Source organism: Corythoichthys intestinalis, chromosome 10, assembly GCF_030265065.1.
Source record: "Corythoichthys intestinalis isolate RoL2023-P3 chromosome 10, ASM3026506v1, whole genome shotgun sequence".
NCBI lineage: Eukaryota > Metazoa > Chordata > Actinopteri > Syngnathiformes > Syngnathidae > Corythoichthys > Corythoichthys intestinalis.
This window is the reverse complement of record NC_080404.1, coordinates 57,186,480-57,209,620: the sequence shown is the minus strand read 5'-3', so window position 1 is coordinate 57,209,620 and position 23,141 is coordinate 57,186,480. Positions and strand designations below refer to the sequence as shown.

The 23,141-nt window shown below is 39.1% G+C and overlaps 1 protein-coding gene across 6 annotated transcripts in view; it reads left to right on the top strand.

Annotated features, from left to right (window-relative positions):
* Positions 1-23,141, top strand: part of cdh23 (cadherin-related 23) — a 494,731-nt gene that overhangs the window by 95,575 nt on the left and 376,015 nt on the right. For 5 of the 6 annotated variants that reach the window (XR_009064688.1, XM_057848926.1, XM_057848928.1 and 2 more), the window contains exons 4-6: positions 17,025-17,167; positions 17,291-17,338; positions 17,586-17,678. Coding sequence is in view for 5 of the 6 variants with exons in the window: in XM_057848926.1 (XP_057704909.1) it covers positions 17,025-17,167; positions 17,291-17,338; positions 17,586-17,678 (284 nt within the window). In the remaining variant the exon portion in view is untranslated. Of the gene's footprint in view, positions 1-13,117; positions 13,151-17,024; positions 17,168-17,290; positions 17,339-17,585; positions 17,679-23,141 lie in introns of those variants that run through there. The other variant, XM_057848929.1, reaches the window with a different exon arrangement.

Below are 23,141 nucleotides of genomic sequence, written 5' to 3'. Positions count from 1 at the left end.
AAAATGGCCCAATGGTGCCTCCTTGAATTTTTCAAAGAGGCCTTTCTTATTAGGTTTTTTTTTTTTTTCAATGTAGAGCAATGAAATTTGCATTAGGGCTGAGAACCAAAACTGATATTTGCCATGTGGCAAAATGGATTTTTCATGGTGGCATTTTTTTGCCATGTGGCAAAATTGATTTTGCAATGTGGCATTTTTTTGCCATGTGGCACAATGGATTTTGCCATGTGGTATTTTTTGCCATGTGGCATTTTTTGCCATGTGGTATTTTTTTTGCCACATGGCAAAATGGATTTTACCATGTGGCATTTTTTTTTTTTTTTGCCATGTATATATATATTTTTTTGCCATTCTTAGTGTGAAAAACAATTTTGTGACCTTGCGAAAAAATGTAACAAAAGGGCCCAATGGCGCCTCCTTGAATTTTTCAAAGAGGCCTCTCTTATTATGTTTTTTTTTTTTTCAATGTAGAGCAATGAAATTTGCATTAGGGCTGAGAACCAAAACTGATATTTGCCATGAGGCAAAATGGATTTTTCCTGGTGGCATTTTTTTTTTCCCATGTGGCAAAATGGATTTTGCCATGTGGTATTTTTTTTGCCATGTGGCATTTTTTTTTACCACATGGCATAATGTATGTTACCATGTGGCATTTTTTTTGCCATGTGGCATTTTTTTTTTTGCCATTCTTAGTGTGAAAAACAATTTTGCGACCTTGCGAAAAAATGTAACAAAATGGCCCAATGGTGCCTCCTTGAATTTTTCAAAGAGGCCTCTCATATTAGTTTTTTTTTAAATGCAGAGCAATGAAATTTGCATTAGGGCTGAGAACCAAAAGTGACATTTGCCATGAGGCAAAATTGATTTTTCCTGGTGGCATTTTTTTTTGCCATGTGGCAAAAAGGATTCTGCCATGTGGTATTTTTTTTGCCATCTAGCAAAATTGATTGTGTCATGTGGCATTTTTTTGCCATGTGGCACAATGGATTTTGCCATGTGGCATTTTTTGCCATGTGGCACAATGGATTTTGCCATGTGGTATTTTTTTTTTTGCCATGTAGCATTTTTTGCCATGTGGTATTTTTTTTTTACATGTGGCAACATTTATTTTGCCATGTGGCAAGTTTTTTTTTTTTTTTTTTTGCCATTCTTAGTGTGAATTTCAATAATTTTGCGACTTTGCGAAAAAATGTAACAAAATGGCTCAATGGCGCCTCCTTGAATTTTTCAAAGAGGCCTCTCATATTAGTTTTTTTTTCAACGTAGAGGCAATGAAATTTGCATTAGGGCTGAGAACCAAAAGTGATATTTGCCATGTGGCAAAATTGATTTTGCTATGTTGAATGTTTTTGCCATGTGGCAAAATGGATTTTGCCATGTGGCATTTTTTGCCATGTGGTATTTTTTTTGCCATATGGCAAAATGGATTTTGCTATGTGGTATTTTTTTGCAATGTGGAAAAATGGATTTTGCCATGTTGTATATTTTTCTCATGTAGCAAAATCTATTTTGCCATGTGGCAAAAAAAATACCACATGGCAAAAAATGCCACATGGCAAAATCCATTTTGCCACATGGCAAAAACATTCAACATAGCAAAATCAATTTTGCCACATGGCAAATATCACTTTTGGTTCTCAGCCCTAATGCAAATTTCATTGCCTCTACGTTGAAAAAAAACTAATATGAGAGGCCTCTTTGAAAAATTCAAGGAGGCGCCATTGTGCCATTTTGTTACATTTTTTCGCAAAGTTGCAAAATTATTGAATTTTTTTTTCCATGTGGCAAAATGTATTTTGACACATGGAATTTTTTGGGTATGTGGCAAAATGGATTTTGGTTTGTAGCATTTATTTTTGGGTAGACAATCACAGCCACATGTTTTTCTGCCATTTAATATGAATGGAAAATTTGGACGCGCATAGCCGCCAATGGCATGGATGTGCATGGCCTGCAAAATTGCCATACACCCCAAAAAAATGCCACATACAAAAAAAAAAAAAAAAAAAAAAAAAAGCCACAAACCAAAATCCATTTTGCCACATACAAAAAAAGGCCACGTGTAAAAATACATTTTGCCACATGGCAAAGATAAAATGCCACATGGCAAAATCCATTTTGGTACACGGCAAAATCCGTTTTGCCTCATGGCTAATATCAATTTTTGTTCTCGCTGTCTCTCCAAATTAGGGGAGTCGAAACTGCTCCAAAAAGTATTCTGCACCTAGTCATTTGTCGATTACCGGTTTCAAGGTGGTATGAAAATGTCACGGTTTCAAAACCGCAAAAAATTTCCATCAAACCGTCCTTAAGGTATTATGCATTTTATATGCATTTTGAAACGTTGTCAATGGGAGAAATTAGCCGCTACTTCATTGGCATCCTAGATTGCAATATTTACATAAAATAAATGCTAACTGCACGGTTTTTTTTTTGCGTTTAACCAAGAATCGAGACTGTTTTACGTCCATATCTATCAAGAATTTGGGGATTTCAGCATCTATTCACAAGTATTGTCACCGGGAAAGCTCTGTTTACATATGGCGACCGCTAGCTACGTTGTCTAATAGACTAGCATTGTACTTCAACATATTTACGTAAAATTAATGCTAACTGCACTGTGGGGTTTTTTTTCTTTTAATTTTACCCAGAGTGGAGACTGTTTTACGTCCATATCTGTAAAGAATTCATGGATTTAAGCATTTATTCAAAAGAATTTTCACCGGAAAAGCTCTGTTTACATAAGGCGGCGGCTTGCTACATTCACTAAAAGACTAGCATTGTACTTCGACATATTTACGTAACATAAATGCTAACTGCATGTTTTTTTCTTTATCTTTTTAACCAAGAAGGGAGACTGTTTTACATCCATATCTATAAAGAATTCGGGGATTTAAGCATTCCTTAAATGCTCTGTTTAGATAAGGTGGCCGCTAGATACATTAACTCACAGACTAGCATTGTACTTCGACATATTTACGTAAAATAAATGCGCACTGCAGGTTTTTTTTTTTGTTGTTGTTGCTTTTAACCAAAAATTGAGACTGTTTTACATCCATATCTATAAAGAATTTATGGATTTAAGCAGTTATTCAAAAGAATTTTCGCCGGAAAAGCTCTGTTTACATAAGGCGGCCGCTAGCTACATTCACTAACAGACTAGCATTGTACTTCGACGTATTTATGAAAAATAAATGTTAACTACAAATGTTTTTTTTTGCTTTTAACCAAGAATCGAGACTGTTTTACGTCCATATCTATAAAGAATTTGGTGATTCAAGCATACATTTACAAGAATTTTCAACGAAAAAAAGCTCTTTGTGATTCCACTCAATCAGCTTTGACGACCTCGCCAACAATGCAGGCCCCCTATTAATGAGTCCCGTCAATACATTATGAAGTCTGTGTATCATCACAAATGTTATGAAAATATTTCATAAAGGTTGAAAACTTATATCGTGTTGCTTTAAATAAAGTAATAAAGTATCTGTAAGATGGTTACGCAAAAGTGCTGCACTGACTGTACTCGGACTTCCTAGGAGCTGAAGTCAGTATTTGCCAGTTTGAATTTACGATGGGGGTGATTGATGTGAGAAGCGTGGCTTTAACAAAGCTTCGGTTTGGCATGCCTGATGTGTTTGAAGGCTCTTTTTGTCCGCGGATGGACACCGTGATAACATGAGTGGCACCCCACTGACTCATCAGGCTGCTGATAGTATGACTTGATCCCTGAGGCTCAGTGGCGCTGCCTTAAGAATTTTCATCAAGTATTTATCAGGTAAATATCTCAATTCCACTGACCCGTCTTGAGGTGGCTGGCTTTTTGTTTGTCCCTGCTCGGAGGCGTTCTAGCGAACGGTGTCCCTTACACGTCTTAGGCCACTGTGCACATAAAATGCGCAACCATAATTCACAACAGGCATGAAATTGGTGTCTTGACAGCGCTTGTCCCACTGAATCAGCAGTCAGATGAACGAAGGGTCGAGAGACGTCGTTGACATAATGAAGAGAGCTTTGCCCTCCAGCTTTTTTTTTCTTAATCCTGAGGTCCCAGGACAGTTCTGTGGCTAATACACATGGATACTATGGATCTAGAGTAGAATGATAGCCTCTATCAATAGATTTGGTACCAGGCTGACCGTTTTTTCCCCCCCAAAATGGTTGGTCTGAGTAAGCCATTTTCTACTTCATGAAAGAAATATAATTCCTCAACCACTCAATGCAGGAGTGGTTGCATATTCACAATGTGATAGTGAACGTATCATTTATTACAGTAATGTTGTCATCACATGCTAAATTGGCTTATTTGTCATTTGAAAAGGCTAAGTGCCAATGTGTTAATTTGTGCCGGATCCTGCCCGAACAAAATCCGGCACCTATTCCCTTTGTTCCGGGACTAATTTGGGAAGATCAGGCTCCTCTCGTGTATAGAAAATCATAGTAGGTGGATCGGCGATTTCCGTGACTCGTTCTTCGTCGCTCTGACGTCCAGTTCTTCCTTCGGTGAGGTGGTGTAGTGAATAAAAAGACAGAGACGCCTCTGATGGCTGTTGCATGGAGACTTTTACAGTGCGGCCAAAAGTATTGGCATCCCTGCAATTCTGTCAAATAATGCTCAATTTCTCCCAGAAAATGATTGCAATTACAAAGGCTTTGGTAGTAATATCTTCATTTATTTAGCTTGCAATGAAAAAACAAAGAAAATGGTGAAAAAAATTAAACATTATCATTTTACACAAAACTCCAAACATGAGCTGGACAAAAGTATTTGCACGAGAGATGTCCCGATCGATCATGTCATTTTCATAGTATTGGAATCGGCAAAAAAATATCGGCCATGCCTGTTTTTAATATATATATATATTTTTTAATGAAATCGTTTTCTAATTGTATTTAACATTACAGACATAATATGTTACACTCATCCAGAGTCTTTAGTTTAGGCTTAAGGTAGGGTTATCAAATTTATCCCGATATTGGCGGTAATTAATTTTTTAAAAAATGTACCACGTTAAAAATATTTAACGCAATTAATGCATGCGCTGCACGATCCACTCACGCATTGTCGCGCTCAATCTGTAATGGCGCCGTTTCACCTATATAGAGAGATAAAAGGCAGCGTAAAATGAGTAGAGTGAATTTTGGCAGCCTTTGGAGCCTTTTTTTAATTGGCTAAAGCCTTACAATCCCTCTCCCTACGATTAGAAATATCATGGGAAGCAATGTGGGGAAGCAAGGTAGCAAATGATCTTTTTCTTAACACCTTAAGTTATTTCCCAACGCAGAGAAGATATATCAATTGGTAGCACTACGCAGTCATGCTCAACAAATACACTAGATGGCAATATTTAGTCACAATATACAAAGTCATAAGTCTTTCTATCCGTGGATCTCTCTCACAGAAAGGATGTTAATAATGTAAATGCCATCTTGAGGATTTATTGTCATAATAAACAAATACACTACCTATGTACTGTATGTTGGATGTATATATTCGTCCGAGAATTATTCATTTTTTCCGAATGCATTGCCAAAATGTATATGATCGGGAAAAATTATCGGCATTGATTGGAATTGAATTGGGAGCTAAAAAAAAAGCAATCGGATCGGGAAATATCGGGATCAGCAGATACTCAAACTAAAACGATCGGGATCGGATCGGGAGCAAAAAAACATGATCCGAAAAACCCTAATTTGCACACTTTGAAAAATCATGTGATGCTTCTCTGATTTGTGGAATGAACTAAACTTGTTACTTACCTGTGGTGGCAATAACTAAATCACACTCAGACAGTTAAAATGGGATTAAAGTTGACTCAACCTGTGTCCTTGTGTGTACCACATTGAGCATGGAGAAAAGAAAGAGAACCAAAGAACAGTCTGAGAACTTGAGAAGCAAAATTGTGGGGAAGCATGGGCAATTTCAAGGCTACAACTCCATCTCCAAAGACCGGAATGTTCCTGTGTCTACCGTGCGCAGTGTCATCAATAAGTGTACAGCCCATGGCACTGTGGCTAACCTCCCTAGATGTGGACGGAAAAGAAAAATTGACGAAGGATTTTAATGAAAGATTGTGTGGATGGTGGACAAAGAACCTTGACTAACATCCAAACAAGTTCAAGCTGTCCCGCAGTCCAAGGGTACAACAGTGTCAACTAGAGCTGGGAATCTTTGGGCACCTAACGATTTGATTACGATTCAGAGGCTCCGATTCGATTACAAAACGATTATTGATGCACCCCCCCTCCTTTTTTTTTCTGATAATGTTTTGTACATTAGTTCCAAGATTATTCAAAAATCCTCTCAGGCTAAACCAAACTACTATTTCAGTATCAAGTTAACATATAACAGTAAACAAATATACAAAAATAACAGTAAATAAAATACTCCAGTCCCCATTCTGTATCAGCAGCTTTAAACTACTTTCAAATAATTGAATGTTGTGAATCAACCGTTACAGTTGTCAAAATTGCTCCCGTTATTCCATAATTTCCCTTCTGTCTATGTCAAAGTTTTAAAACTGTTTCATCATTTATAGATAGATTCAAGACAAGATTTTGCCGATTTACAGATATTTTAGATACAAAGTTAATTAGGTTCGCTACAAAAGAGCCTTCTAGAGAAGTCTACTGCTTTAAGATGGCGGCTGTTTACTAGCGCCGGCAAGTCTGTCATTTCGCATCTCTGTTCAATAATACATATTCTAACACCGCCGTCGTCTGTCATTTTGCATCTAGTTCTACATATATATGATATCTACTGTAGCCGTATGTTTGTAGCAGCTAGCAACTGGGCGTTGTTTGTAGCGGCTGTCGGCCGCATTCAGGTATGATTGTTTTTTTATCTAGCGGCCTGCGTTGAACATGATATTTACTCTCGGTCCGTTCCTCATTGCGTCCCAAAGACCGCGCCTACTGTGTTTTACTTCCGCTTTACCTGGTATAATTCAATAATCAGAATTTGGATGTTTGTGAATCGTTCTCGAATCTTCCACGGCCGAATTGCGAATAATCTAAGAATCGGAAATTTCGCACGCCTCTAGTGTCAACCTGTACTATCCGTCGGCGTCTGAATGAAAAGGGACTCTATGGTAGGATACCCAGGATGACTCTACTTCCGATCCATAGACATAAAAAAGTCAGGCTGGAGTTTGCCAAAACTTACCTGAGAAAGCCAGCCAAACAAGGGCAGGAGGGTGCTAACATGGCGGCAGCTGGTTAGGTTCAGCACCACCCTGAGAGGGCGCCAGCTACAGCGCCAGCAGTCAGCCAAGTGGACCACCAACAGGCCAGTACCCTTATGGGAAATTTGGGTTTGGGCTGCACAATTTGTAAGGCAGTGGGAACTTTGGGTTCAGAGAAGACTGGGGGGATGGAACTTGCAAAAGAATGGGTTTGTGTTATTTATTGTAATCTCAAATTTTTTTTTATTTTTATGTTTTACAAGTTAGACCTGTTGTACTGTAAGTACCAGCTGTGGTTATGTGGGCAATTGCCCGTGTTGAGCCGAGTATAGCCTAAATAATTGTAAATTGTTGTCATAACATTTATACCATGGGTATTATCTGAAATTGAGGCTTTTAAGTCCCACAGCTGTTTTCAGCACCATTTTCTGCGTATGTTCCGGGACCTGTGCCTGTCTCGTCATCCCCGTGCTGTCATATGTACTTTGCGTTCCAGCACCTTATGATTTACAAATTAAGGACTGGTTACAGATAAGAAATGAAAGTTACAGGTAGTCCCTGGATTGTGACGACTTGCACGATTTCGACTTTATGAAGCAGGAGTCTCGTCCGCCGTTTTGTAGTTCTAATTGGTTTTTATGTGAAAGAAACAAGTTGATATCATCATTCAACATATTCATGTGTAGTATGTAAGAAGAAATAACAAAGTCATTAATGTAGATAAGAAAGTAGTGGGCCCGAAATTGAACCCTGGGGTAACCCTTATCTGGCTTTGTGTTCATCTAAACAGGCTCAAGTTTAACAATGAGTAAGTATAAATACTGAGAAATTATTTTAGAACTAAGTATACTGTACAGAAAGTAATTTTGGAATATTTATTGATTCATGGTGTGCCGTGAGATTTTTTTCCAATGTAAAAAAACAGGTTGAAAAACACTTAGAGGGTAGCAATTGAGAGAAATGGAATAAAGCCTTTAGTTTAGGGGCAAACCAGTCCAAAACCTAGTCTAAAAGAAACTTTGCCTTTAGTCAGCGTATGAAAATAGGGTCCCGTGTGTCTTCACTTTCACCGAACTGAGTTCAGTTGAACGCAGTTTAAGAACCACTGTCCTAATGTACAAAAAAACTATTATTTTCTTTATAAAATCCGTGCAGACCATATTAAATATGTTGCTTTCATCATAGCAGTTTCAAACAGTAAATGCTTTTACTTGACAATTTATAGCCTGGACATGCTGGACACTATATCAGTCGCTCTAATCATTTTATTGGGTATATAAAATTAATTATTCCTTGTAGATGGGCCATAGTTCAACACTGTTTTCCCAAAGTTGAAGTCAACGTTCCATAAGTGGCTTTCATACATGCCATTAGTCCTGAGTGACCATTAGTTTTTAGTCACTTGAAAGTACCCATATAGAGCAGACGGAATGGGGGGAAAGTTACTGATGACTACGAGCTAGAACGCTTAATTTGCACCGTCTTCTACCAAATTATAAATTATTTTCAAAGTGGATGCATTTGCATAAATCTCATTAGATGCAATGAGAGGGGTTCATAAATCCTTATATTAATTAGTCATTTTAGCCACTATTTTATAGGAAAATATTGTAGATTAATGTAATAGAGGCAAGTGCAATCGAGAAGCCTAATTGGTTGTTGTATGAAGCAGTTTGGTGTGTAAATGACAGGATTGATATATGTCTGTTGTTGTTTTACCTGCAAGCAAGGTGTGATGCTGAACACAATTATTACTGTAATTTTTGCACGATAAAGCGCACCTGACTGCCGGCACCCACCAAATTTGGCACAAAAACTGCATTTGTTCATAGATGAGCCGCACTGTAATATAAGCCGCAGCTGTCCTCACTGTATTATGGGATATTTACACCAAAAGATATTAACCGGTAACACTATATTTGACAGCGGCATCATACGACTGTCATAAGACCAAATGAACCACCATGAAACATTGAACCAATTGCCTGCAAAGCTTCATTGCTTCAAGAAGCTTCATTTGGCCATGCTCCCTTGGGGGAGAGGGTCAACCTCTGCTGCCACCTGCTGTCAACACTGTTCAGTGGCGCCACCAGGGGGTGGCCATGGCCACCCCTATTAATTGGTCGGCCACCTCACTGGCCACCCCCCTTGCCAGTATATCGTTAGATTGTTGTAGCATCTGTTATGAATTTCATCCCAAATGAATGCATTTATTTTGTTTAGTTAAATGTAGGGCTGTCAAATTTATCGCGTTAACGGGCGGTAATTAATTTTGCTAATTAATCACGTGAAAATATTTATCGCAATTAACGCATTCGCGGTACGACTCACTCACACATTGCCGCAAACAGCCTACAATGGCGCCGTTTTACTTACATACAGAGATAAGAGGCAGTGTCAAGTGAGTGGAGTAGATATAAGCATTCATTGGGACCGTGCTTTTTAATTGGCAAAAGCTTTGTCATCTCTCCCACAGCAACTATAAATATGGTGGGGAAGAATGACGGGAGTTGATCTTTTTCTTAACACCCTGTAGTGTAGTCAACGCAGAGAAGATATAGCATTTGCAGCCACCACACACAGTCATGGTTGCACCACTTCCCATCATGCATTTGGGCAGAACAGTTAAGTCGCTACAGTATCATTTAATGAAAGCTCAACAAATACACTAGATGGCAATATTTAGTCACAATATACAAAGTCACATTTATCCTTTAAGAATTACAAGTCTTTCTATCCGTGGATCCCTTTCACAGAAAGAATGTTAATAATATTAATGCCATCTTGTGGATTTACTGTTATAATAAACAAATACAGTATTTATGTGCAGTATGTTGAAAGTATATATCTGTCTTGTCTTATTTTTCCATTCCAACAATAATTTACAGAAAAATATGGCATATTTTAGAGATGGTTTGAATTGCAATTAATTACGATTAATAAATTTTTAAGCTGTGATTAACTCAATTAAAAATGTTTAATCGTTTGACAGCCCTAGTTAAATGTACACCTTATGTCTAATATATACATAACACAATAAAACAGAATTATTGTGGAACTCAAAATGTTGACTGGACAGTTATGGACTACGCACATTAAATCATTAGTAACATCAAGTTACACAATACACCAAAGAATATCATTAGCCGTGTCCTTAAGTCTTTCTGATAGTTTTCCCCTGACCTTTTTACTGCAATAATGTAATGAAAACCTGAAATTATGGCTTTTAGTTTTGGCCACCCCAAGATTTTAAGTGGCCCCATCAGGCCACCCCTATGAAAAATTTCCGGAGGCACCACTGACACTGTTGTTGTTCAACATGCCTCCTAGCATGTATTGCAGTGCAACAGATGTAAATAACAATCAAAATTCATATTCTGTGCGAGTTATTTCTTCAGTGAATGTTCCAGTTGTTTCATTAATTGCTAATTATGGTATTTGGTAACGCTTTTTTTTAAAGTGGAGCCGTAAGACTGTCATTAGACAATCATAATTATGACCTGACACTGTCCTGAGCATTAATGAATGCGTACATCGGATGACATTTAGTGTTATCCAGCAAATTATCTCAGTTTTGAATGGATGTAAAAGCTCCAAGCAGGACATAAATGGAGTTGGTGACATAATTTGCCGGATGACACTTCATGACATAAGCATTCAGTAATGCCCATGATAATGTCATGATTGTGCATAATTATAATGGTTTTATGACAGTCTTATGACGCCGCTGTCAAAGCGTTACCTATTATCCCGAATAAAAATCAACAATTAAGCCGAAATGGACTATAAACCGCAGGTTTCGAAATAAAGGAAAAAAGTAGCGGCTTATATTCCGAAAATTATGGTATATGCACTTAACTCACTACTGTAGAACATCCGTCCATTTTCCCTTGCTTGGTCAGAATTGACCGTTTTCAAAGTTTCGTATGCAAAAATCAGTGGTACTTTTGAAATACCTAGACTTAAAAACGGGTCAATCTTGACCTGAAAACAACATACCGCAAATGTTTAGTATTTTCAGGCCAAGTTAATTCACAGATCAAATTTAATTTACGAGCAAAATTATGGGCTGATTTCTAACACAAGACAAGGGTTATCCGAGGTCTAATCGCGGGGTCAGCAGCTTCAGCGGGGTAGCACAGACTTCCCTTTCCCCAGCCACTTCATACAACTCTTCTTCAAGGTGTTCCCAGGCCAGCCAGGTGACATAGGCTAGGCTCATACCACAGGTCTTAATGCCTGTTCTATTTTTCTGGGTGTTTTTCCGACTTGAGTCAGGCATTAACTAGACTCTTTGAATGGGACAGGTTGCATATAAGTGGACCATTTCGAATTCGATCTGGGTCTGTTACGTATGTGGTTAAAATCCGATAATTTTTCCAGAATATGGCTGCGTTCTGAACTGTCAAGTCCCCCAAATTGCAATTCATGCAGCAACTACACTGTAAAAAATTGCTGTAAATTTACGGCCGATTTTGAACACTAAAATACCGTTTTTGTGTTAAACAGTTAATTACTGTAGTTAGCAATGCATTGTGGGTAATTAGCAATGCATGGTGGGTTACCAACATTAAAGCAACAAGACAAATGCTGTAAACGGTATGTTAATGTTTCAATTACATAACACTATCGTATTTTTGGGAAACTGAGTTTTGACTGGAAATTTGGAGCATGGTCAGAAATATGACATCTTTTACATTGTGGCGATATAGACTATGTTTTTTTTGCCAATTTAAATTAAAATAAAAAATAATTTGCCATCAAATCTTGGAGGACCTAGTTACCCAAAATTTGGATGTTGGAGACTCTTCAGAGGATGACTTTAGATGACATATGCTGCTATTCAGTGCTTGTTTTTAAATTTATATTCGGATTTATGTGTACTAATTTATAAACGGTAAGTTAATTAAGTCTTACTCATATTACCTAAAATATTTTATATTAAACTAAAGTTAAGAGGATTGCTGGATAGTGATATATAATATTGATGTTTATTCGTCTGGAGTGCCAGTAGAGGGCAGTTTTCGATTGTTTTGCAAAAGATGCAGATGCGTGATTTTTGGGGGGGAAATAAATAAAAGGTGTTTGCCAGTGAGCAGTTAAAAAGGCAAAATCCGAGTGTCTCATATGTATCCAACAGTGGAGTTACGATACGATAAAATTTATTTTTAATTATTCCTCTATTTATATTATTATTTATGTAATAAATTTATTATGTTTATGTTTTGATAATGTTAGTAGTTTTAAATTTTGATGTTGCAAATATTAGCTACATGCATTAGCGTTAGCTGTAGCGGATGATTTATGGGAGTTGAGCATCAGACTACAACACAATCACATCAACGCAAACACCAGACTGGATGTTTTGTTGGCCTATAGCAAGGGACACGTTCCATCTCCATTGACATTGCTGTCAATGACCGGTGGAAAATTAAAGGAATTCGACAAGAGTCCCCCGAAACCACACTAAGACAAAGCTACACCAATCTAGTGGTATAGCGGTGAATTACTGTAGAAACGTCACTGGCTGTGACAAACTTTGTCCCCACATCACACATGAGACCAATGTTTACATTTGGAGTAAATAAGACAGGTTCTTTTTTGCTTCAATTTTTATTTATTTCTTTTTTTTTTTTTTTTTTTACAAACTCTTACTTCTTCATATTGAAGAACCAATGCAAAGAATGGGAGTATTACGGACAATGATTTTTCACACATTGTAAAGTCAAACCCTGATAAACATCAACAAATAGGGATTGAGCAGACAACCAGGGCGTGAACTGGAAAATCACCGGCATTCAAGGACTATGGAAACGATGCACAGCTGGAAGAGATTGGCCAATCAACCAATGAGCAACCCAGAGCTATAAAAGCAGGAAAGGAAGATGGCAGCCTGGTTTGGCTATTGACACTTGCAGTCCTGTGCAGCTGGAGACCTTGGCAAAAGATAACCAGAGAGGCAGCCGGTAAGCAGCAGAATTAAAAGATGAAATGTGCCAGCAGCGGCCATTAGCACATGGCTTGACTCACCGGTGGAAATGTTTGGACAATTGTAGTATATTGTTTAGGGGTAATTTGTGATTTGTCCTTGACCGATCACCGGCTGACGGGTTTTTACTGTATTTTCTATAAATACAGGAATCAACCGTTTTTCTGGATAACGGACTATTACTGTGAAACATTTTTACATTACCAAGACTGTAAAATAACAGTATATAAATGGCAACCCTGCTGCCAGCTCTTTACCGTTATTTTACACTGAAATTTTTTACAGTGTATGTCAGGAAAGAGTGAGAGAGACAGGGCGCTACGTTAGCGATGGAGCTGTGAATTAGCGTTAGCGCCTAGCTTGAACGCAACTTTTAGGGAAGAGGCGAGCTTGACATCAGTCAACCTAGCCATAGTCTCCCTGGTGTGTCCTTGGTCATTCCCGCAGCCTCCTCATAGTGGGATGTGCCCAGAAGACTTCGGCGGGGGGGCGTCCCGGTGGCATCTTAATTAGATGCCCGAGTCACCTCATCTGGCTCAATGTGGAAAAGCCCGGACACCTAACAGGGGAAACTCATTTCGGCCACTTGATCTTGTTCTTTCGGTTAGGACCTACAGCTTGTGACCATAGGTGAGGGTATTAACGTAAATCGACCAGTAAATAGAGAGCTTTTACTTTCGGCTCAGCTCCCTCTTGACCAAGACTGACTAATGCAGAGTTCGAATCACTGCACTGATCTGCCTGTTGCTCCTCCGATCCAGTTTTCCCTCACTCGTGAACATTACCCTGATATACTTAAAATCCTCCACTTGGGGAAGTACCTCATTCCTGACCAGAAGAGGGCATTCCACCTTTTTCTGACTTGTGTGCTGGAGAGGTGGGTCCGTCGCTAGGTCAAATCTCAGATTCAGGAGTAGCAATGTGCTTTTCGTCCAGGCTGCGGAACAGTAGATCAGCTCTATACCCTCAGCAGGGGTCTCGGGGGGATCATCGGAGTTCGAGTTTTCCTGACTGAGGACCATGGTCTCAGATTTGGAGGTGCACATTCTCATCCCGACTGCTTCAGTTTGCTGTGAGCTGTTCCAGTGAGAGTTAGGGATGGGAATCGAAATCCGATTCCAATTCGGAACCGGTTCCGAGTGTTTCGAGGCCTCGACATCATAATGGAAAAGCCTTAACGATCCCTTTAATGATCCCTAAAGACGCATATTGCGTCGTGACGTGTCTTGTTGTCCAGACGCATCAAACTAGCATGGCGCCAAGAACCACTCGCCCCAAAGTTTGGCTACTCTTCACCAGGGAAAAAGGGTGAAAATGAAAGGTTACGATAGTTTAGCACGAGCATTGCCGCCGTAAACATAACAATGACAGCACGTAGGTTCGAACGCTCGAAAGTGTGTCTTCACTTCGCGTCCTTACCGAGACGCTAAGGTTCAGTCCTGGCTATACAGCTGGCGAAACTCCCAAATGACGATGCAGAAGACGTTGGTATAATTTGCTGACTTTATTCAACCATCACTTGAATCTAAAAATAGAAATGAAACAAATCAAATTCGTCCCCAATAACAAACAGGTTTGCATCAACGTAAATCAGCGATGATTAGTTGCTAACAGTAATAACAAACAGTTAGCATGCATTCGCTAGCATTAGCACATCGTTTAAACCACTACACAACTGGATTTAAGTGTCTGATCGCGAGTGGTAACACACAACAACAACACAGAAGATGATACATACAGGCGTTGGCTCTGTAGATATTTTACAAACATTAACAAAGAACCTAGGCTCTTGGCAGTGTTTCCCTTTCTCACTAACTCGCTCACTCGCTTGGATGCGCATTTCTTCTCCTTCGGTGTAAGCGCGCTTTTCTTCACGTGAGCGCGTTCTTCTTCGCGTGAGGAAGCGCAAGGGCGCCACCACTTGAGCGTGAAAGCACCATAAAAACTGAAAGGCATGCATTTCAATATACTGGTAAATAAAAACAGGGGTCCCCAAACTACGGCCCGCGGCTCCATATTTGGTCCGGCCCCCTGAACAATTCCAGAAAGCATTTTGAATTTTTTGGGGGGTTTTTTTCTCCTCAGTAGTGTTATTTATTTCCTGGCCTTTTTCAGTGAATAACTCAGAGAGGGTTATTTGGTTATTATCTATTTAATTAATAGTGCTATTATTATATTATATTATTATTTTTATTTTATTTACTTTTGCTCCGTGTAGAATCCACAGAGGGTTATTTGATTGTGGCTTTCTGAAAAACAATAATTTTTTTACATTTACGCACTCCTGCAATCGTGACTTGATGCCAATCAAAATGTTTGTTCTTCTTTTTCCCGAAATTAGAACCGATAAGAGAATCGATAAAGAATCGAATCGTTAAGCGATATCGAGAATGGAATCTGAATCGTAAAAATCGTATCAATTCCCATCCCTAGTGAGAGTTGAAGGTCACAGCTTGATGAAGCCACCACAACTACATCATCTGCAAAAAGCAGCGTTGCAATACTGAGGCCACCAAACCGGACCCCCTCAACACCTGGGCTGCACCTAGATGAGCCAGTCCTTTAGGGTCGGCTGTGGGTCCTGGTCTTTGTTCCAACTGCTTCAGCATAAAAAGTTTAACCACGGAGGTTTCAGCGGAAACAAGAAGCACCTGACTGCAATCAACTGATTGGACTTGTAAGAAACCAGATTGGTGAAAAGCTGCCCTCATGATGGGTTTGAACAAAAACCCACACCCACTGCAGCCTTTTTTGGAATAGTTTGCCCACCTCTGTCATAAATATTGAAGGAATTTCACCTTTAGCCAGATCGCCGGAATCGCGCTGGCGCAGATCCAACGGTCTGGGCCGGGGGGGACCCTGGCAATCCCGCCAGAAGGGCAAACTCTGCACATTCACATTAGTCTTAACTCTTTGTACTGACTCCCATTTTTGAAAGGTTTGAAGGAGGCTCCCTGAAAACACGTTGACAATTTATACATGATCGACAGAGATCAAAATGGCAAGGCAAAACAGAAACACTCGGGCGAGGAGGCAAACTCGTTCCATGGTCACATATCAGAAGTTCCCGAGAAAAATGACAACACTTAGTTAAACATTGTCTTTTGAAGGCTTTCACGGGGCGGGCCGTGGGCAGAAAGAAGAGTGTGTTTGGGATTATTGTCTGTTTGTGGATTGGACAGGATGATTCGGGAGTTACTGTTGTCTGGGCAACGAGGATATGGATTTTGCTACCTCAGCGTCAACGGGGCTCATGGAGTCTTGTGTTATCAGTTAAATGTCGGGTGTTCTCCTGTGTTCCTCGCGTTAGGATAGACCGTCCTGCCATTTGTTGTGGACCGTCGGGGAGAACTGACTGCGAGACTTGTTGGTGCAGACGTGGGCTTGTCAGCGTCAGTCTTGCTTGGAAACGGATCCGACTTAGTGCCGGATACGTGGACCAAACTCTGACAACGGTCATACAGGGACGGGACCGCCCGTATCAGGGATTCCGATACCCGAAACAACCCTTACAGGACTCTCCGGAAGACACGGTGAAACGCCTTCTCCAGGTCTACAAAACACATGTAGACTGGTTAGGTGAACTCCCATGACCCCACCCCCCCATCCCACTTGAACCCTGCTGAGGTTATAGAGCTCATCCACAGTTCCGGACAAGGATGAAAAGCACACTCAGAGATTTGACTTCCCAACAGACCCTCCTCTCTAGTACCCCTGAATAGACCTTCCCAGGGAGGCTGAGGATTTGATCCCCACTTAAGACCAGTTCCCAGTAATTTGCCAATGTTGTATATCAGGAATCTGTGGATGACTGTGCGTTTTGGACCAATTGTTTTTACTTCCTCTGGCAGGTTCCTCAGTCGCTCAACTGAAGGCAAGTGACCCTGAAGGGGAGCCACTCATGTATGGGGTTTCAGGAGAGGAGGCAATGCGGTACTTTTCTGTAAACAAAGACACTGGCGTCGTATGGCTCCGACAACAGCTTGATCGGGAGGTAAGATTATGCTCACTTTACAGCTGACAGTGGAAATCTTTTCACAAGTTTGGTGCGTCGCATGTTTTGTATTGTCTTTCTGTAGTTTGTGTCAAATTATTACATTTGCATTGTGTTTTGCAGACCAAGTCAGAAATGCAAGTTGAATTCTACGTGAGCGACATTCAAGAGGTAAGGGGTTAATTGTGTGCTCTAATTGAAATTAGTCCACATGTTACATTACAACTTTGCAACTGAAAGAGCAGTTAAGATATGAAAAATAAAACCTCCGCGATCCAAACCTGGTTGACATAATACATTATTTTAAATGCTTGTATGTGTAGTTATTGTTAGTTTTACACATTGTCAGCTTTTCTGGTGTCAAGGTTACACGATAACGCGTAGAGGACATATTTTTACCTCCTAATTTCCTCCTCAGGTGGTCAAAGACACTGTCAACATCCAAATTGGAGATGTGAATGATAACGCGCCAATCTTCCATGGCCAGCCTTACGCTGTCAATATCCCGGAGGTAAGACGGCAAGAAAAGGAACACAATCTCATGCATCTAATATGTTTTATGAAATGGTCTGTTCCCTGGTCCTCACTTTCTGTCCTGATTGAAACAAAATCATAATTCATGAAAACATTTGAGAGACAGAGAGAACCAAGAATGGTATTTGCCAAGTGGCATTTTGTTTTGTAATGTAGCAGAAAGGATTTTGCCATGTGGCATTTTATTTTGCCATTTGGAATTTTTTTTTTTTTTACAATGTGGCATTTTGTTTTTTTGCCATGTGCCAAAATGGATTTTGCCATGTGACAATTTTTTTTACACATGGCAAAGTTGATTTTGCCATGTTTCAAACTTTTGCCATGTGGCATTTTGGTGCATGACCCCCCCCCTTGCCACATGGCAAAAATGCCAAATGGCAAAATCCATTATGTCACATAGAAAGTACAAAAATGGTGTTTGTGTTTTTTTTCTGGCATGTGCCAAAATGCCACATGGGGAAAAAATGCCACATGGCAAAATCCATTTTGCCACATGGAAAGTAGGAAAATGGTACTTATGTTTTTTTTTTTGTTGTTGTTGTTTTTTTGCCATGTGGCAAAATGCCACATGGCAAAATATTGTCACATGTCAAAATCAATTTTGCCACGTGGCAAAAAAAACAAAAAAAAAACAAAAAAAATGCCACACAGCAAAATCCATTTTGCCACATGGCAAAAAAAATGCCACATGGCAAAATTCATTTTGCCACATGGCAAAAAAATGCCACATGGCAAAATCAATTTTGGCACATACCAAATAGCACTTTTCATTCTCGGCCCTGCTGAAACATTTTTATGAGAAACATAATAGCTAACTAGAAAATGCAGTTTCTGGAGAAATTGTGAAGGTTGCCCTGCTGTGATGATATATACCGGGTCACTTTCTGATGTTTTAGAGGCGTCTGGGACTTCTTTTTGATTTTGGGTCATTTTGGGTTCACTTCCTGTTCGTATTGCGTTACTCCCTGTTGATATGGGGGAGTTCGGGGTCACTTCCTGTTGATTTGTGGGCATTTTGGATTCACTTCTTGTGCATATTGGGTCACTTCCTGTTCCTTTTCAAGCATTCCAGGGTTACTTCCTGTTGATTTTAAGGTATTTCAGGGTCACTTCCTGTTGATTATGAGGCATTACAGGGTCACTTCCTATAGATATCAGGTTACCTTTTGTTGATTTTCAGGTATTTTGGGGTCACTTCCTATTCATATTGGGTCACTTTCTGTTGATTTGGGGGCATTTAATGCTCATATCGGGTCACATGGGTTGGAAATACGTTTTTGTGCCATAGAAATGAATGGCAAATAGGGCCATTGGAAAGGAATGGGAAATTTTGCCCATTAGAATGAATGAATAGGTTTTTGGCAAATTTTGCTGAACCATGTTTTTTTTGTTTTTGTTTTTTTGGCAAAAACTATATTTAACTTTGTGCCCTTTGCATCCTGATTTTTTTTTATGTATAAACGATGTGAATTGAACAAAAATTGTCGGACAAGTATATGGAGGTAGATTTGTGTCTTTATTATTCAATCATAAAAAAAAAAAAAAGGTTGCTTCAATGAAGTTCAATCCCGGGCTTTGGCCTTCCTGTGTGGAGTTTGCATGTTCTCCCCGTGCCTGTGTGGGTTTCCTCCGGGAACTCCGGTTTCCTCCCACATCCAAAAACATGCATGGTAGGCTGATTGAACACTCTAAATTGTCCGTAGGTATGAGTGTGTGCGTGAATGGTTGTATGTCTCCGTGTGCCCTGCGATTGGCTGGCAACCAGTTCAGGGTGTCCCCTGCCTACTGCCCGTAGTCAGCTGGGATAGGATCCAGCACCTCCGCGACCCTCGTGAGGATAAAGCGGCATGGAAAATGAATGAATGCTTCAATGAAAAAAAAGTCACTTCAATCAGAATATACAGTATATTGTCAATAAAAAAAAAAGTTCAGTCAATGTTTGAATGCAAAAATAAATTTGAAACTAAAAAAATTACTTAAAAATAACAATTTTTTTGATGATAACATTTTTTGAAGTAATGTTGTTTTGCGTTCAGGCCACATTTTGGCCTACCCATAATATGGCCCAAATACAAAAGGATTGCTTCAATCAATGAAAAATTAAGTGTTCAAATGCAAATTTCTGAATCTCAATTTTTTTTTTTTTGCATTCAAAAACTTTTTTATATGATTGAAATTTTTTTTTCTTTTGATTTTTTGTTTGTTTGTTTGAAGAAACCTATATTTTGATTGAATAATAAAGACATTATTTCAATCAAAAAAAAAAAAAAAAACTTCAATTAAACAAAAAAAAACACAAAGAAAAAAAGTTTTCAAATGGATTTTTTTTATTTTTATTATTATTTTTTTTTTTTAATTGAATGATAGACACAAATCTACTTCCATACAAGTGGTTATGAAATTTCACTTTGGGGGGAAAAAAAAAAAAAAAAAATGCATTTTTGGGCGGACGGTCATTTTTGGAGTGTCAAACAAAAGAGAGCCCGCGTCGCATGAGAATTGTGGTCGTTTTGGTGTATGAATGAAATATAGTATGATTATAGATGGTAGCTTTTACATTTCCTGCAATGCGACCATCAATAATTAACTTTCATTATATGGAAACACACTATAAAACGGTGTCTCTACATTTTTTTTTGTTTTAAGTATTTCTTCAGGATATACAACTAATGATAAAGATTGTTTAGATCTCTGTCTGATCTCCATAATTTGCTAATGTTTTGAGGGATTTTTGCAACCTACCCGCAAGAAAGGAAAATATTCCCTGGTGCGAGATCTCGAGCTGTTTTCCTTGAACACGTTTCTACGCTTCTCTGCCCTCTCACTGGATACGGTAGCTCACGTCTTTCCACCCTTCTCCTGTTTGCCCTCTCCCTCATCTAATCCATGATATGAAGTAATTGCCAGAGTGGAGTGCAGGACTTCAAATAGGCAGCTAAATCCACTCACACAAACACACCCGTACACACACTCTCATGGTGTTGTGTTGATATTGAGTCCATCATTTTTTGACCAAATCTTCAGTTTTTTTCCTCTCCCCAATCCTTAAAGCTAGGCAAATAAAGAGGTGCATTTAGACCGGGCCACTAGCTCGTAATGTTTTCTCTCTACTCCGGAGTTAGACTGTTATTACTTACCCTAATGTATTTGTCAGTGTGTTTTCTCTAATAGCACACACCCAGCCAGTTCAATCTTGCGGGCCGCATTAAGAATAAGGGCCGGGTCAAATTGAGTTGTCTGCTTTAGGAAGTGATTTTACCTTTCTTGTACCACTTATTTCACCTTATCTTGTTTCCATGCCAATTTGTTGGTTCCTTTATACGGGCTCATTACCCCCGTGACACAAAGAGAGTCATGTGAAGCAAACGTGTCGTGACATCACTCCATCACCGTGTAACTTGTCGTCGCTCAGGAAAGTGCAATCTCAGCAATATGCGGAATTATGCACAATGTAACCGGAACAAGTGGAGTGTGTCTTCAGTGTGACTTATTGGGTTTGGATAGGCAGAAAGACATACACTGCAAGTATTGGCACCCCTCAATTCTGTCAGATAATGCTGAATTTCTCCCAGAAAAAGATTGCAATTAGAAAGGCTTTGGTAGTACTGTATTGGCCCGAATATAAGACGGTGTTTTTTTGCATTGAAATAAGACTGAAAAGGTGGGGGTCGTCTCATATTCTCGGTCTAGACATTACACCCATTCACGACGCTAGATGGCGCCAGATATCATTGAAGCGATATTCTGTCATGACCAGAGGTTGCGCTAGACATTTTCGTTGTCTGTCATTTTAACTGACAGGGTCATAAAAATCCGGTCATAGTCTATTTTTACCCGTCACTTAAATTTTTAAAATGATAATGATGACATATTCAATAGTATTTAGTTTTCATTCATTTTTAATTAATATTGTAACGCTTGCTTGGCGGCGAAAAAGTAGACACGGAAGTCGTGGTATTTTTCTCCCTTTTTACTCTGCTTACCGCCAACAACTCCGCCCCCAAAGAAAAAGAGGCAGCGATATAGACCCCAATCACCAACGTCACACAATGATCTTAATTGTGGTTGTCAGCCCAAAATCTTCTAAATATATATTAAATGCATCTTACCAGATATAAAATGACTACTACATAGTCTGTGGTGATCGTTTGGTGCCCAGATTTCTTGTCGAATTACAGCAGTCCATCTCGCTCTCATCTTCGGGTCTCTCAGAATACGGTAGAACTTCAAGTCTCTCCGTCTATCTTCTCTGTGACAGCAGCCAACCGCCACACACGCCTTCACCATTTTGATTATTATTATTAACGAGCAGAAAAACACGCCGTAATAGGAGGCATGTACGTAGCGGTAATGTGTAAACATGACGAGCTGACACACAATATGGCGGCTCCAGTCAGGGGGGCGGAGTTGTGACGTCATGTGACGCTGGCACACCGGGTGCACCAATAAGAACCTCGCGTTGATGTGTCAATCACGGTGCCGCCGCCAGACCCCGGTGACGCTACAATATTCTGACAGAAGAGCCAACGACGTCATGCATTAAGAGAGACAATAGCTAATTAATATGCTAACTCGCCATCCTGTCGTCTGGGGTGTGAATTGCAACCTGTCAAAATGACGGACGGACTTCAGTTTTTTCAGTCACCGTTTTAAAAAACCGGTCAACGACGGAAAATATCCGGTTAGCGCGACCCCTGGTCATGACAGATCTCAGCTACTCTCAAGTTGAACCAGTTTGCATTATTTTATTGCAATGTTTTTCCTTATTCAGATTTGTTTCAAGACTACAGTTACGGTTATACTTCACTTGGATGGTTAATGCAGTTATTGCAATTTTGTTCTTTTATCATAATAGATTAGTTTATTTACATTTCAAAAACCAGAAGCCATTCATTTATGAATGTGATTGCACTGTAGTTTACATATTTAAATGTTCAGTTATTAAGATTTGAATGAGGCAAAATAACATGCTTTTGCTCTCAAATATATTGTTATAAACATTTGTTTCAGATGTACTGTAATTATTTTCTGTATAAAAAAATAATTTGGTGGTTCAAAAAGACTTATTTTCAAACTTGAGTCTTGAATATATACATATATATATATATATATATATATATATATATATATATATATATATATATATATATATATATGATATAATATAATGTAATATAATATAATGTAATATAATAACACTATTAATTAAATAGATAATAACCAAACAACCTTCTCTGGGTTCTTCATAGAAAAAGCCAGGAAATAAATAACACAATTAAAAAAAAACAAAAAAACAACAACAAAATTGTTCAGGGGGCCGGACCAAATGTGGAGGCGGACCGTGTCCGGCCTGCGGGCCGTTGTTTGGGGACCACTGATCTAATGTGTTGCAGAATAAATTTCACGAGATGTAAAACAAAGAGACAGTTGTTTATGCCTG